The sequence below is a fragment of the Aspergillus aculeatus genome (genome assembly GCF_001890905.1).
Source record: "Aspergillus aculeatus ATCC 16872 unplaced genomic scaffold ASPACscaffold_4, whole genome shotgun sequence".
Lineage (NCBI taxonomy): Eukaryota > Fungi > Ascomycota > Eurotiomycetes > Eurotiales > Aspergillaceae > Aspergillus > Aspergillus aculeatus.
In genome coordinates this window covers 1,420,230-1,435,738 of record NW_017962979.1, presented here as the reverse complement: position 1 = coordinate 1,435,738, position 15,509 = coordinate 1,420,230, and the positions used below count along the sequence as shown (strand labels likewise).

Genomic DNA, 15,509 nt, shown 5'->3' with positions numbered 1-15,509 from the left:
GAGCAGATAAATGATCATCATGCCGATTGTGGTCAGGAATCTATACTTAGGTAACTACTGTTACAGTCCAGTCTATCAAGCCATGAAGTCATGAGGAGGATTTTCTTATCAGTGCCGATTACCGTCCATGACGGCTCCACGGAGCTGTTCGATCAAAGACAGGCTGAAACAAACTTTCCCTGTCTGGTATGCTTATGTACCGTCATGCTCCTGACCGCCTTCCAATTTACTGAGACCTTTTTTTAGTTGCAGTGTTGTGGGTGCAAGAGGTTTGCCAAGTGGAAGCAAATTAGTGCCAAAAGAAGATAGAAATTGAAAATCCAAGACAAGAGAGCTTAGTACCTAGTACTTATCTATATCGCTTGCTGACTTCTTTCTCTAGAGCCTCTTTGAAAGGGCAGTGGTGGCACCCGTCATCAGCCTGACTGACCGCTTGCACTTGCACTTGACCCTCGAGTCACCGGGTGTGCGTCACAGACCACTTGGTTTCCGTACGGTACAGTACAACAGTTCGCCCTCTCATCATCCATTGCTCCTCCGCAGCCCAGGTTCCGTCTGGCTCTCCCTCCCTCTCCCTCTCTAAGTTACTACTACTAGCTTACTTAACTTATCTTCCTTCTGCCATTGACATTACCGCCATCCTTTCCCATCTTTTCTCCCTTTCTCAACTTTCTTGCTCTGTCCCCCATCCCCCTGGCTGCATTTTTGAACCAGACCTTCTCTACATTGTGAAGCAGGATGGATTCTTGAATGCTTCATTTCCCTCAACGTGAGGACGCCGTGCACATCCCCTCTCCCTTTCTCCGCCCAAGTCGGTCGTTAATGCGGAGAAGCCTCCCAAGGTTGTCTAGGCCCCATGCTCCGAATGCTCTTCAGCATCTTGTTGCCTGAGCACAGCAAACCATGAACCCGATCCTCTCTCTCACATCTTCCATTCTGTGCCTGTTACCTAGCGCCTAACTCCTCCCCCCTTACGGTATCATTGTTGTTTGTTACCTTATACAACTTCTTTTTGGCAGCTTGGTCCGTTAGCATGGCTATCCGCAGCGCAACTGGTACCTTTCTATTTCCTTGATCCAACCAGATCTGCTCCACGGTCCTTTTGGATTCTGTGTCTATATTCAACTACTTGCTCTTTATATGATTCTCAAACTTACAACAAAACATCATGCATCAACATCCTCGATCACCGGCCCCTCCGCCACCCGCATCTGCAACCAGGTCGAGCCGCTCGGAGGACAATCGAGAGCAGGATACTCGTCCAACTTCCCCAGCCTTCGATCCTAGAACATCAAGCAGAGGATTGGGGATAGAGACGGGCCCTGAGTCGCCAGAGCAGAGCCAAGCTCGACGGCCCTCAAAAGAAGCCATAGCTAAACTCAACCAAATCATATCAGTAGGGCTCCCTTAACGTGCTTGATCTGGTCTCGTTCTTTTTCTTTTCTTTTTTGCTGGTGCTTTGCTGATACAAGTATTACTCTAGAATTACCATACCAAAGCCGCTCTGATAATCCTTCATTCCCGCGTTGAGCTCCCTCCATCCTTCAACAAAGGCTCCGATACTCCTAGGGTTAACCGCTGGGTACGTTGCTCTGATACCGCCCCGTTTGTCTTCAGCTCTCGAGACCGCCCAGAGTAGATCTGACATGCTGATCACAACTAACACACTCGGTAGTTCAACGTTGAGCTAGAAGATACTGACGTGCTGCGAGAACAACTACGAACCTGGAGAACATGTGATGCTAGTGAGAACCGGCCTCCGCCGCTGATTATCGAGACATACCTAGACACTAAAGGGCTCACCAACAACCAAAGCCTCGTTGCCTTGGATGAACATGGGAAACGATTTGATGTTTTGGAGTCTCTGTCCTCGTCTCCAGAAAGGCGATCTACCGCGCCCCTCTCGGCTGGGTCTGACGATGTGATTCTGGAGCGGTGGAAGGTGGAACTCGGAGGCATGTCTGATAAACTACCGACGGATCTTGGTTCTGTTCTGCCTACGATCTACAAAAAGAGCATCGTCCTGTTCAGGTCCTTGTTCACATATTCTAAATTCTTGCCTGCCTGGAAGTTTGCGAAACGCACCGGCAGACTTCGAGCACACCCGGCCTTGCGGATCAAATACCGTATTTCGGCGGGGAATCCCGATGCAGGGAGCTCGAAGCCAGATCGGTTGACGATGCCACTGTTTGAAAGCAGCGGTAAAGTTGTGGAGACGTACACCTTTGGGGTGACGGATTCACCTGCTGGTCCATTCTCTGTCGAGGTCACATATCGAACGAGCTGCGAATTCCGTGTAGATGATTCTGAAGCCCTTCTTAGTTCGCGTTTCATGGGTGCCGATGATGAAGGCTTTCGTCCCTCACTTCCAAGTCGAAATTCGAATATGAAAGTCGCCAATCCGGAAGTAGGGTCAGTACCCCTTGAGAAACGGACTGTCGAAGATCCAGACTTTGGGCGTGCTTATGGCAGCCTTTCGACCTTCCATAATGTCGGGCCTACCACTAGCGCCAGTCCCATATCAGCCCTACGTGCTGCACAGCAGGCTGGCGCCACGTCTCCCTCACCACCCGCATCATCGTCTCGGAGGCCTCTTTCTATGAACAAAGCAAGTCCTATAGGCCGTGCGGCTATTCTCGCCAATGAAGGTAGCCCGGGCGTCGTTAGGCGGTCTTCCATCTCTTTCCAGCCTTTCAAAGCTCCGCCATTGTCTGCCTCTCCCTCACTTGTCGATCCTCCGCTTGTGGCTTCTCCGCGGTCGACAGCGGCGCCTCGTATACCTATTTCTGAAGCCAAACCCGTGCCTCCCCCGTCTACGACAAGCTCTACCCGAAAGTCATTGCCTGGCACCGACGATCAGACTGTTGCTCCTTCGAGCTCTGCATCGCCGCGACCTGCTTCTATCGCAAGATATAGCAGCGCTTTCTCGCACCGCCGTGCAAGGCCTTCTTCCGGTAACATCACCAGGCCTGAAGATGATACCTCAAGCGGGAGAGCTAGTGCCACCTCATCAAGCGCTCAACCTGGCTCTGGTTTACTTGCGGAAGCAACCGGGACAAGTGCCGATTCACTCCACGCTGACGATGAGAATATTTCGGATTTTCTAAAGTCGCTGGATATGCACAAAGATCTGCTGAGCAACTCGAAATCGACTGCTCGTGACGATCAAGGAGGCCGAACAACGGCCCCATCTGCTGCGTTGAGTCGCTTTCAACGCATGAAGGACTCCAATGCTGCTCTGTCGGATTCCATTACCTCCTCATTGATGCTTCATCGCTCGTCCATCTCATCAAGCAGGCAGTTGTCTAGTGTTCCGCCAATGGTAGCTGGCACTTCAATTTCTACGGCTTCCTCACCGGGAAAGCCTATTTCCCCCCACACCCCCCACACCCCGGCTATACCCTCGCGCTTGAGCTCGAACAGTATTGTTGACTATAATGATCCTGGGAACAACGATCGACGAGAGTCACATGTCGACCACAGCTCGCCCCTCGATGAGAACGTCAGTGAAGGAACGACCATGGTTAACCCATCGAACGTAAATGCAATCGATATTCCTACGTCACCCACGTCACTCTTTCCACCCACGTATCGTCGGCCAAGCTCTGCTGCTCACCGTCGACGGACAATTACTACAGATGACGAGGAAATTTTCCCCTTCAACCTTCGCAGCATAAGTTTGGGAGCTGAGGACAGGTCCAACAGCAGCCTCAGTGCCATGCAACGTCAGCATGATTACGAAAGCGATAAGGCCAGTTCAAATCAGACGCATAGAGTGCAGCAGGCCCCGCCCGGTACTGAGGATCCATCCTTGGCACCTAGCACTGCAACACGCACGATGGGCACCCATCGAGGTGCAGCCGCGTCGGGGCCGTCAGCAGTCACGTCGGGTCACCATGTGTATCAGCCGCGTTTTAGTCTTTCCCGTGGACGAGGCCTCTCCGGCCCTCAGTCTCTCAGTTCCGGGTCAGGTAGCCTTGCACGTGGCTCAACAATTCCTTCATATCTCACCGAGCGCGATCACGATCGTGACGGCAACGCCAGTGGGAGCAACAGCGGTACCTCAATGATTGAGGGCCGACGACCCAGTACCGGCCGCAATAATCCTCCGCAATCGCAAGTTGAGGAGGACGAACCGTTGCTGTTTGCGATGAGTGATTTCGGGGCCTCTCGCCGAAGCTTTGAGGAAGGCAGGCAAGGCAATCATAGCGCTGACCCCACTGGTAGTTCCGGCGGATCGAGACGAGGCGGCGGCAGGCGAGGCGGCGGTCTTTCTGGCTTCTCCGTCTGGCCATGAAAGGACTACAATCAACCTCTCACACCCACACTTTAACGTTGATTATCTTCTCAGATGCTTTCTGCGTCGTGGATGTTTGATTTTTGACCGCTTTCTCAACCATTTCACATACCACCTCCAATTTCCTTCTATTCACTCACACATTGTTCACATCTTTGGTATTGTTTTGATGCTCATGTTCTTCCATTTTTATCTCAAGGCGGCTGGTAAGTTTATAGACTGGATCTCCAAGCACTTCCGCAATGCGTGTCTGGATCGGCGAATAAGGTTGACTTGATGTCCCGAATTTCTTGTTTCTTGGGATTCAAAGCATGTTTGTTATACTACGTTCTACTTCCCCCTTTGCATTCTGGCGTGGAAACAGCGTCCTTCGTATTTCCTTCCTCCGTTCTTGTTTTTTTTTTTTTTTTTTGGATTATCCCTCTTGTATCGAATCTTCGAGCGTCATACAGTTAATATTTTTATGGGCATTGATCTGTCCTTTCTGATCTGACTCTATTATCTTATCTTTTATCTATCTACATTGCTATGATTCTCACTTTTCCTCAATTCGTCATGTTTGTGCAGATCCTCGACCTTGCGTTACTGGGACGAAATCCTCTTCCGACGCTATGACAACGGGACTTAGAGAGGCGGACTGTAATATGCTTGTGGGGTGGTACTAGTTGAAATATGAGCCTTTGGACATAATACACCAGCTTCTGAGAGCCGTCTTAGTATACGGCCAAGTGAAAATTTCTGAAATATGCATTAACCTAACCGCCGGGGGTATGAATCTATGAAATGAGAAAAAAAAAGGAGAGAAAAAAGGAAACTTTTTCCAATGCCTTGGGGTTTTTAGTGAAAGGCAAACGGATGCGCCACCGATTCCTTTGCTGTGCCAATGTTCAAACTTTTTAGGTATGGTACATGTATCTGATTTGAAGACAGTTTGACTCATAAGATTGGAGATAATGATGTAGTGACTCATTTCCAGCATCCGAACAGCCTGGGCTGGGCTGCTGAAGCCTAGACTAGAGCCCAGGCTATCGTGCACTTCCAGAACCGGTTAGCCTCTCGTTTTGCTGAGCAAAAGAGGATGTGATTTGCCTGTGATGGGCTGAGCCTTGTGAGGTAGGAGGTAAGTGTGAGGTCGATGGTAGGAAGGTGGGCGGGGCTAGGGAAGATCATGGATGGTAAGTTAAGAGGAGGGGGCGGAAATCCTCATGGTGGGTATAAGGGTGGTAGTATAGTTGACATGATCGGGGTTGATGTGGCGGATCTTGTCATGTGACATGCGCCAGGAGGCCTCGTGCGTAAATGTTGTGAGTTGCAGCTGGACAAAGGAAGGGAGGGGATGGGAGGGGTCCAGTCAACCAGCTGATTCCGCACGATGACGACAAGGCTGTTGCGGGAAGCAGCTGGGGCTAGAAGCTGCGGGCATGGATTGACTCGGTATGTAGGATGACAGACCACCACCACCACCACCACCACCACCACCACCACCACGACTACCAGCGGTAGCAGGAGCAGGAGCAGGAGCAGGAGCAGCAGTGGGTGATCGGCCGAGCTGGCCAGGCCCATGGGACTCGATGGGTCGGAAGAGATGGGATTACATCTTGCGGAAGGTGTTACCGGAAGCGCTGCGACGCTCCTTGGCCCGGAAATTGTGGGAGGATGTGGACTGTTGCTCGGGTCGGTTGAAACTCTTCTTCGCTTGCTGTCTGCCAGCGCCGGGAGTGAAGGTGACTTCACGCTCGCCTACCACCCCGCCCCGACGAGAGGGCTTATCCCTGGTGCGCATGTTCTGCGCGCGCGAGCCGAAGGAACGGTCACGGGTCGAACTGACGTTGGTCGAGGAAGAGATCTCCATGCGGGGCGCTTCCTGGTTGCGGCCCTGCTTGTTGCGGCGGTAGGAGGCGGTGGAGATCTTGTTGGAAGCGGCGGGCTTGGACCTGTACTGTCCGACATCACTTTCCGAGTCGGAACTGTCCGAGCTGCCCCGGACGTCGTCGACCATCTCCTGTTCCACGGCGGTGAGGCCTCTTTCCTTGCGGGGAGGCGCCTCGACCGCGGTGCTGGGGTTGAGAAGCTGGAATTCGCGCGATGTCTCGTCGATGGCGAAGTCCTCGTCCTCGAAGAGCTTGGCGAAACGGGAATCGCCCAGAGGGTTCTTGTCGACTTCTTCGGCGGTGGTGGCGGCGGCGGCGGCGGCGGCGGCAGTAGGAGGAGCATCAACCATGTCATCGTCGCCGCCCCTCTTGAGGACACGCTGCGCCCTCTTGCGCTCATTCTTCTCCTCGATGCTGAGCAGCTTCTCGGCAAGTCTCTGGTTGACCTTGACGGCGGCCTTCTTCTTGCCACGGATACGGCTTTCACGTTCCTTTTCGATCTTCTCCCTAACACGCTTGGCACGCTCTTCTTCCCACATGTAGGGGTTGGTGATAAGCCTGGCCTCTTCGTAGAGCTGTTGAGCCACAAAGTAACCGTGCATGTAAGGCCGCAGAAGGCTGGTCCGGCCAATGAGGTGATCCAGGTTGAGAGTCTTGAGTTGAGGAACGGTCAAGAACTTGTAGTTGTCGTAAACAGAGCCCGCCTGGCTGGGGTTGAATGCGTTGGGGTCGTTGGGGTCTTCCGCCATTTCTTCAACAAGGTTGTCGAGGAACGAACACCAGCGAGGCGATGGTCCAAGCTGGGGAATCAAGAACGAATGCTGCAAAGGCCCTTCGTTGGCCGTGAGAAGCATTCCACTATCCTTGCACCAAGCAACCGAGTTGATGTCCACAGCAGGCTCAACAGATGTCCATGGGCTTCCATCGCGGGGATCCCAAATCTTGATGATTTTCTTGTCCGCCGAGAGAATCTTGGGTTCCAGGGTCTGTTCGCGGGAGGCGGTGGAAGGCTGGAGGAATTTCAATGTGTGAATGGGGAAGCCATATCCCTGGTCCTTCTTCAACATGGGTCGGGACATGCGTAGATCATAGAGGAAGATGAGTCCGTTCGAAGAACCCGTACCGAGCGTCAGACCAGATCTGTGGAATTCCAGCGCTGTAATTTCTTGTCGAGACTCATCGGGACCGTGCGCGGGCGATACCAGAGTGCCGATCCTGCTTCTCGCCCTAGGATCGAAGAATTCGACAGTCCCGTTTGAGGTACCGAAGGCAAGAAGATTGTGACTTTCCTCGGCGATTGCTCCTGTATTGACAGCGCCCGTATTGATTCCACCCTGCAATGTGCCTCCACCAGCAGACGTAAAGTCATCGCCACCCACATCAACTTCGAAGCTTCGCATGTATCGTCCCATTTCCAGGTTCAATCGAAAAACTTCTCCCATGCCGTCGCCGTTGACACCAACCGCTGGCACCAAAGCTTCTGTTGACTGTCTATCGTATACCAAGTCACGTCCGTATCTGGGGAGTCTCGTCTTGTGGTGCATGCCCGAGGGAGTGTGAAATTCGAGGGAGCGGTCGGACTGGAGGTGGAGGGACTTGGAGTAGTCCGACGAGAGTAGAAGGAAGGTAGTGTTTTCAACATCCGTGTGACGCGCGTCTGCGGGTGGAATCAGCAAAGAGAAGACTTTGAAGTAGAAATTCCCATCAAAGACTTACAACTCAGGGACAGAGCTTGTAACGAGTGAACGTGCATCTGCGGCTTGTACGTTCCTGCGGGGATGCGGGTTAGTTGATTGTTCGGAGCAGTCGATGCCTGCGCAAGCGCATACCTGTACTCATAACCCAATCGCCATCTTCACTGACGCGAATGCATCGACTGGCTTCCTCGAACCCGAAGTCCTAGTGGAAGGATTAGGGACTGATGAGAGCCGAACATGGATGGTGGTCGGGTCCTGACCTGCAATAATTCAACTCTGTTCGCCCACTCCGGATCATTCTTCAAACTCCTCTTTCTCCGCCTAGCAAGCCATTCTGGGAGCTAGAATCATATACCATCAGCATCAATCTTGCTGTTTTTGCTGGAATGCTATCAAGTTCTTACCTCGCGGGCAGTATTGGAGCCCGAGATCGCTGCGGGACCGTTAGTGTCTCATTCGGAAATTTATGGTCTGTTAAGCTCACTGTAGACCGGAACCTCCGACTGATTGGAGAGCTTCATGGCGAGGTGAGAGCGTTGAAAATCGCAGCGCAGCGCCAGTCAAAGTCGATAAGGGACTTTTTTTTTCGGGCAAAAAAAGTTGCCGCGATCCAGAATATTACGGTATCGATAGCTGATGGAGGTGAGCACGTGATGCCGCGGAAAGCCGTTTTATATGATTGGCTGGGGCGGGCCGAACCAAGCTCCGTTGCTGAGTGGAAACTGGAACTGAATCGGTGAAAGACTGAATGGGCGAAATGGAAGGGCCCCATCGGAACATCTGGGGGAAATCAGCGGCCATTTCGCCTCTTCGGGAATTGCTGATATCGTACCTAATCCATCCATCCATCCATTTATCCATCCTCATTCATTCCCTCCCGTCTCCCTCGCTCCTTAGCTCTCGTATCTCTTCTGCTGCTTAATGGCGCGTGGTATTCTTTGACAAAATACATCAGTATCCTATATATACATACGCCCTTACCCCCTTACTCCGGTACTACCTCGATCGCGAACCCTTAAACTTCCAAAGAGCGATGGCTTCAGGAAGCTGATCTGTTTACTGACTGCTAAAAGTTCCATGTTATCGCACTGAGATATGACCATTTGGGGATGCGCTCCTGGAGATGAATTCTATTTCGCCAGTGGAAGCGTTCCTGGCTAGCTAAAAAAAAAAAACCATCGCCAGTATTTCCAAAGGGGCTTTTAATATAACCATGGACTTTCCAGGCGGGTCCGTCACCAACATACGCGTCATTGTAAGTCATTTGCCCGCAAGCACCTTAGCATCCATTTAATCTGATCTCCAGGATGGATTCTCGCAAATATATTGGAGAATTTATACCGAGGAGCCTGGTATAACCAATATACCAGGCGAATCTCCTGCAAATGGCTATACCATTTTGAAACATCTCAGCCGCCTTAAAGATCTTGAGCTCAGGCTGAGGAATCTGGATTGCTTGGTCTCAAGCTATCCTCGAAGACTCTGTCTCTGGACGTTCTCTTCTACTCCTGGATTCGAGGCCCTGGCCTCTGTGGCAGCAAGTCGGGGTAAAGATGACACTGGCAGACTTCTCGTCGGCTCTACTACGTTGAAAGGTACGTGATCTCTTGAAGCGCAAAGCTATTCTTTTCGCTGCAGTGATGCTAACCCATAGCCTCACAGTGTCTTCTTCTGGCAGTGTTTCCTCGTCAGATTTGGTCAAGAATCTTTCAGCGGAGCCTCAACATGCGACAGGCGCAGCCGGGCCGCAAAGACCCAGTGCGCCTACACCATTCGTCACGATCTACGCTTCGTTCATTTCAGCTCTGATGGGAACGTTAAGTCTTCAATTGATACAGCAAATCGGTGCAGTGCCGCTGGGGTCACGGACCCTGCTCACGTTAGACGAACGAGGTCTCCACGAGACTGTCGGCTACGGTTCTGGGAGCCTCGCTTTCGCTCCAGCGCTGACTACGCTCCAAGTTCAACTGATATCTGCTGGGAAACTAACCGTGGCTTTGCAAACCGTACCGCAACCTGGTCTGCTGAGATTATGCAATCCTGAAGATTCTCCAGAAAGCCATGACGTTCCTCCTGGCACAGATCTCTGGCTTTCTCCAAGCGGCTCGATAGCCAGACTAGTGACGACAAAACTAGCTCAGAGGGTGGGTTCTTCTCCGTACCCTTACAGCATCGGGGGCGTGGGGTCTGATAAGTCGGACCCGGTGAACCGCAAACAGTGGATGGCCAATGTGCTGGGCTGGCTTGCCAATTTTGGTCTTCCAGTGAATGGCATCGGTGAAGATTCATGGGTGGAGGTTGAAGTCTGGGAACCGTTCTACTCTAGGCTGGCTGGGGAGACATGGCGGCCGAACGATGGAGGCTTATCAACGCTTCCTCTCAAGCGAATTCTTTGGCCAGCTATATACTGCTTCAGAAGGACAAAATCAGCATCTTCAGACTCCTATGGTGAAATGGAAAGCGTCTGTGCTGTCATTGATAACCCTCTAGAATTTGCAGAAAGGTGGCACGTATTAGAGAAGCCCAACCTTAACGAAACGAGCCCTAAGCCTCTATCTATCGTCCAGGAAACAGAGACCAAGGACCAAGATGCACCCACTCCCGATACGGCTGGTCTACCTGAAGGACTGGAAAGCCTTTCTCGGGCTTCAGAGTACCCAGACCTACAGACTGCAGGCCTTGTATATCCCACGCCACCAGACGGGGCCACGACAGCAGGGCTCAATCCTACCACAGTCTCCTCAGATGCTGTTTCTGAAGACTTATACAATGGTTCAGCCTTTCCTCAGCAGACCAGGCAGATTTCTTTTGGCCAGCCACACAACAAGGATCGCTCTGCAATGGATGTGACAATGGGTTTCGGTCCTTCGGCAGGTCTTGCTGTTGGATCCGGACTGTACGATACCAACGATGACGATGATCTGTTTGGTGATATGAACGAGAGGGATTTTGGAGCTAAGGGGATCACGGATGCAGACTTCAGCTTCTTCGATGAGCCGGGGTTTGACCGTATGGACGAAGCAGATCACCCAGATCCCATGCATGAAATGCCGGATTTTGCTGTAACAGAGCAACTTGAAACACAACCTACACCAGCTGAGCACACCTTTCCCGGCTTTGTGCAAGAAGCTGTTGAAGATCAAAGGTTTGAGCCTGAAGCTGACAAAATGGATGTTGCTACGGAAACTCAGAGCGAACAACCTCCGCATGAAAAGGATGTCCCTCTGCCATCGCCCCAAGAAGACAATGTCGGCACTATAAGCCCTCCACTGAGTCCGGTTGAGGTCAAGAAATTTCTTTTCCCTGAGCCACAAGCCGAGAGTCATCCATCACCCCAGCAAGGGCAGATGCCGGGGTATTATAAACCCATTCATTTCAAGCAGGGGATTTCCAGTTGGGATCGAAAATACAGTACTGAAGGAAAGTTCTGGTTCAAAATGCGTGGGAAAGACCTCATTGAGAACACCACCACTACGAGCAGTGATATCCCAACCATCGGCCTTCCTCGCCACACTACATCGAAAAGAATTGCGGGTGTGAACCCATCCAATGAGCATGGCAGTCCGCTGGACGACATATATCAGGAAGCAACATCAGACTCCGAGTTAAGCGACGCTGCGAGCATTGACGACGTTGAAAGTGAAGCTGAGAGCGATCTTTCACCGGCTACATACCCCACTCGCAAAAGAAAACGCAGTCTTTCAAATTCCGGTACCTCATTGGCTTTGTCCCCAGAAAAGACTTCGATGAACGCGGAGCAAGACACAGCAACTCAGCGTCCCGAGGATTCCGTCTTCTTGGGAAACTTCCTATCAACCTTTTCCGACTGGTCCTTGACTGGTTACTTCTCGCTCTCTCAAAACCAGACATTCCCTGCCCTTCTTCAAAAAGAATTGCAAGTCCAGATTGCCCAAATCCTGGTCGATCAAATCACACAATCTTCTCTCGACCACAAGTATGATGGGACTGTTGGACTCCCAGGCTGTGGGAATGAGGCGCATTCCCCGCAAAGCGTTGATGACGAATCATTCATGGGCGGGCTAGAAAGGCTCGATTTGAATAGCTTCGTCTCTCTGCAGGATCCTGTAGCACTTTCGCCTACCACTCAGGCCCGACAATCTTCGCAGCGGAGAGACACAAGCAAGGGCACCATTTCTCGCCTCGGCCCACCACATCTACGCGTCTGCCGCGGCAAAGACTTTCTGGAAACACTACCACCAGCAATCCCATTCTGGGAAACGTTTGGGTTAGGACCGGCCCATGGCCAGAAGGATATACTAGCTTATTGTATCCATCCCCATACCGCCACAGAAGCTGCGGATACCTTTTTAGACCGTCTGGGCTTGGTATATTCTGGCTGCAATCTTGGTAATCATGATCGAGGGAATGGCTCAAACCTGTTCAGCCGTGGTATGGGCTCATGGGACATCGATTTGTCACACACGCGCTATTCATCTATCATGCAATCCTTGAAGACGATCTGTGAGGACTTAGGTATGTCAGCTCTTTTTCATTTTGAGGCCCAGTGCTAACCCAGCTGTAGGGACGGCTTTGCTACAGAGTCCGCCCGGCAAGGATAACAATCTGGTCGTCTATATCGTCAACCCCTTTGCTCACGCTGCGGCCTTGGTCGATATTTGTTCGGCCTTCTGGAGTCTATTCCAAAGATATGTGGCCGATGCTGACAGGCAGCAGGCCCGCCAACTCAACGAGCTTGTGTTGCAAATAATTCCCTTCGACTTTCTCATGGCAAATGAATCTTTAGTCGTGCCTCCTCAAGCAGAGTACTTGAACTTAGCCCTCGAGGTCTATAGCCGGTGCCCACCGAAATCGCCTCATTCTAGCTTGGTCAATGGCGCTCCTCCAATGCTTCTTGCAGAACCACTTCCCAAGGTCATCAACTTCAAACTCTCATCTGAGAAGACTTCTCCACTGCAAGAAGGCAGGTGTCTCCATATCGCGTGCTCCAGAAGTCAGGATCAAAGGTGGATGAGTGTGGCCTGGTCAGATAACACCGGCGCTCTGCAGCGAACCATGTCCTATTGTCTCCGCTTTCGCAACTCGTCCGCGGTGAGGAGCATCGCGGAAGTTCGCGGTGAAATCTGGGGAGCAACGAAGGACATAATGGACAGGACCCAGGCGCGCTGGCGGGTCATTGTCGCCAACACAGATCCTGTGGATCAGGAAGAGGTTGACAGTAAGTGTGCCACTGCAAAGAGTTTTCCTATGGTTACTGACAACTTCAGCCTGGACAAGCCTCACAGAACAGTACAACAAGTCTAGATCAGCAAATATAGAATTAACGATCTTGAGTGTCGGTACCACGCCCGATCTTACACTTGAGCCACCGTTCTTGCCCCTGCCCATGAGCGCAGTTAATCCTCTTGCTTCAACCACCCCCATTGCTACGCCGAATCCTAGCATTTCCTCACCCGACCAAATCAGCACTGCGCCCACTCCTCCAAGCGCAGCGAATGTACCTCTGAACGCCCCCACTCCGACAGATACCAATCCTGAGATAGAGTCTGAATCCCTCCTCATGGACATATGCGATGAGACGTGGGGCGTTGTTCTGTCCCATCGTCTTAACAGCTCTCTGCATCAAACCGAGTATCGACCCGCGCTGGCCAGCGGATACCTGCTTCGCAGGAAAGGCTCTACCGACGGGGACGGGGTGTATACCATGGGTGCTAACATCATCTACACAAGGCGTTCTTCAGCTTCGTATGACGCCGTTCTTCGAGAGATACTGGGCATGTACCGTGATCTTGCGACTCTAGCTCGGGCCCGGGGCACTCGGGCCGTGCAACAGGGTACACTACCCTGGCACATTGCTACTGTGGTCAAGGCTCAGGCGCTTCTGAGCTATGCTCTCTGATTATTCTTTATGTGTTATATTAGTTCATTATACCATGTCGCGGCTGGTGTGAAGATACGGCGTATGGTGTTTTATCTACCTTATTAGAATATGATCCCCAAGCGATCTGTATATAACTATGGTGCCTTGCTTTCGTTCATCAAGCAATATGTGGGAACGGTACATCAAACGTAAGCGGGCGGTTGGATCCGCGTTCAAATAAGTTTGACTGTTGTTGACCGATTGTCGAGAATATCATTCCATACCTTGGCTAACGAGTTCAGGTAGCTCTTAATCACGCATGCGCTGTTCAACACATCGAAGCTCTCTGGACAGAGACTATGCATGTAAGTCGATGGTTGTTCGGCACTCGGAATCTGATCCTAGCCCAAGTTGCGAACGCGAATGATGGTTTGTGAAGAGCTCCGGCTATAATTCTGTCCACAAAGCACAACAACCGATGTGGATAATCTCCACCAATCCAGCTTTGAAGCCAGCTCGCGACCACCGGACTGCCCCCTACTCCGACTCAAGGATAATATATCTTCCAAAGCCAGTCGTGGAAATCTCCTTCTAAGCCAACCCGAGATCTCCTTTCATCCCAAGCACCGGAGATAACTCTTTTCTTTGTGGTTTGAGACATCCCATGGAGACTGTCTACTAGATACGGAAGATACTGGAGCTCTTCAACAAATTCTTTGACAAGAAAACGAGATGCACCTGTTAGGAGCAGGGTCCGCAGTCCCAGAATAATGCTTTGCGTTCATTATAAAAAGCGATCATATCTTCTGATCATTCAGCTCTTCCTCCCATCACGACTTTCACCTTATTCACACAAAAAAACACAAAAACACAAGTCAAAACAACACAACACAGATATCATGCCTACTAACAAACAGCGCGTCCAGCCCAAGTCTCGGCGGCAGGCAAAGAGACAGCGACAGGCTCCCTTGACCACCGCTGCGCAGAACGCCAGTCCGACCATGTGGCACGATTACTACAATGTCACCACCCACGATGAAGTGACCCAGAACGGAGCCCACCACATCTCATGCAGAGCGCAATGCCGCTACTGCTGGATGTTCTGGACCAGCCGCACCTCTTCCCCGTTCGCCATTAGTCTGCAGCTCCATCTGCACTTCTGCCCAGGTCGCAGAAAGCGTGTCGCCGACCAGAAGAAGAAGTGTCAGTTGGGTAAGTGCCCCCCCTCCTGCGATCTCCCCGCAAAAGATGAGACATCGGCCAAGCGGGCTGAAGAATGGCATTACGATGGAGAACAGTGCCAACCACCCGAATACAGCAAGCTAACAACGGACCAGATGCGCGAGCGGTTCGTGATTGGCACTAAGGGCTTCCGGTTGAAGGCGCAGTGCCGCGACTGCGACCAGAAGGTCTGCAATAAGCGGTATACGCTCTGCAACCATCTGGCTGGGTGCGCGATGCGCCGCAAGTTCTTGCTCTTCCGGGGTGAGAAGGCGGGTCGGTGGGCGAAGTGCCGCGATTGCGGTGAGGTTGTGAAGGCGAATCGGGGGGTGAAGATGGTGCATCTGGTCAAGGAGTGTCCTGCTAGGAGCTCTGAGTGAGCTTGGATGCTGTTTTCAGATTCCTAGTTGCGCTTGTTGAAGTAGAGGTGTTAGACGTATTGAACTGAGTATTTGTTTTGGTTCACCTTAGCATAGGCGGGATAGCCGCATTCGAATGCTAATTTATCTGAATTGTGATAATCCGAGTTCATTGACCATTACACTAGAGCTATGAAGTAACTGATAAAATCTTATGTAAATCTG

The 15,509-nt window shown here is 51.6% G+C and overlaps 3 protein-coding genes across 3 annotated transcripts; 2 read left to right on the top strand and 1 right to left on the bottom strand.

The window, feature by feature from the left end:
• The first annotated feature begins 694 nt into the window (after positions 1 to 694).
• ASPACDRAFT_76716 (putative autophagy protein Atg13) lies at positions 695 to 4,688 on the top strand. The gene is made up of 3 exons (XM_020204766.1): positions 695 to 1,396; positions 1,484 to 1,582; positions 1,676 to 4,688. The coding sequence occupies exons 1-3, from the start codon at positions 1,169 to 1,171 to the stop codon at positions 4,295 to 4,297; spliced, it is 2,949 nt and encodes a 982-aa protein (XP_020058656.1). The 5' UTR covers positions 695 to 1,168; the 3' UTR covers positions 4,298 to 4,688.
• A 1,200-nt stretch (positions 4,689 to 5,888) lies between these two features.
• ASPACDRAFT_41140 (WD repeat NOL10/ENP2 family protein) lies at positions 5,889 to 8,386 on the bottom strand (the record flags this gene model as incomplete). The annotated part of the gene is made up of 6 exons (XM_020200895.1): positions 5,889 to 7,825; positions 7,885 to 7,938; positions 7,998 to 8,067; positions 8,126 to 8,206; positions 8,270 to 8,298; positions 8,350 to 8,386. The coding sequence occupies 6 exons, from the start codon at positions 8,384 to 8,386 to the stop codon at positions 5,889 to 5,891; spliced, it is 2,208 nt and encodes a 735-aa protein (XP_020058655.1).
• A 365-nt stretch (positions 8,387 to 8,751) lies between these two features.
• ASPACDRAFT_76715 (uncharacterized protein) lies at positions 8,752 to 13,876 on the top strand. Its single transcript, XM_020204765.1, has 5 exons — positions 8,752 to 9,120; positions 9,172 to 9,460; positions 9,528 to 12,359; positions 12,409 to 13,062; positions 13,112 to 13,876. The coding sequence occupies exons 1-5, from the start codon at positions 9,079 to 9,081 to the stop codon at positions 13,741 to 13,743; spliced, it is 4,449 nt and encodes a 1,482-aa protein (XP_020058654.1). The 5' UTR covers positions 8,752 to 9,078; the 3' UTR covers positions 13,744 to 13,876.
• The last annotated feature ends 1,633 nt before the right edge of the window (positions 13,877 to 15,509 follow it).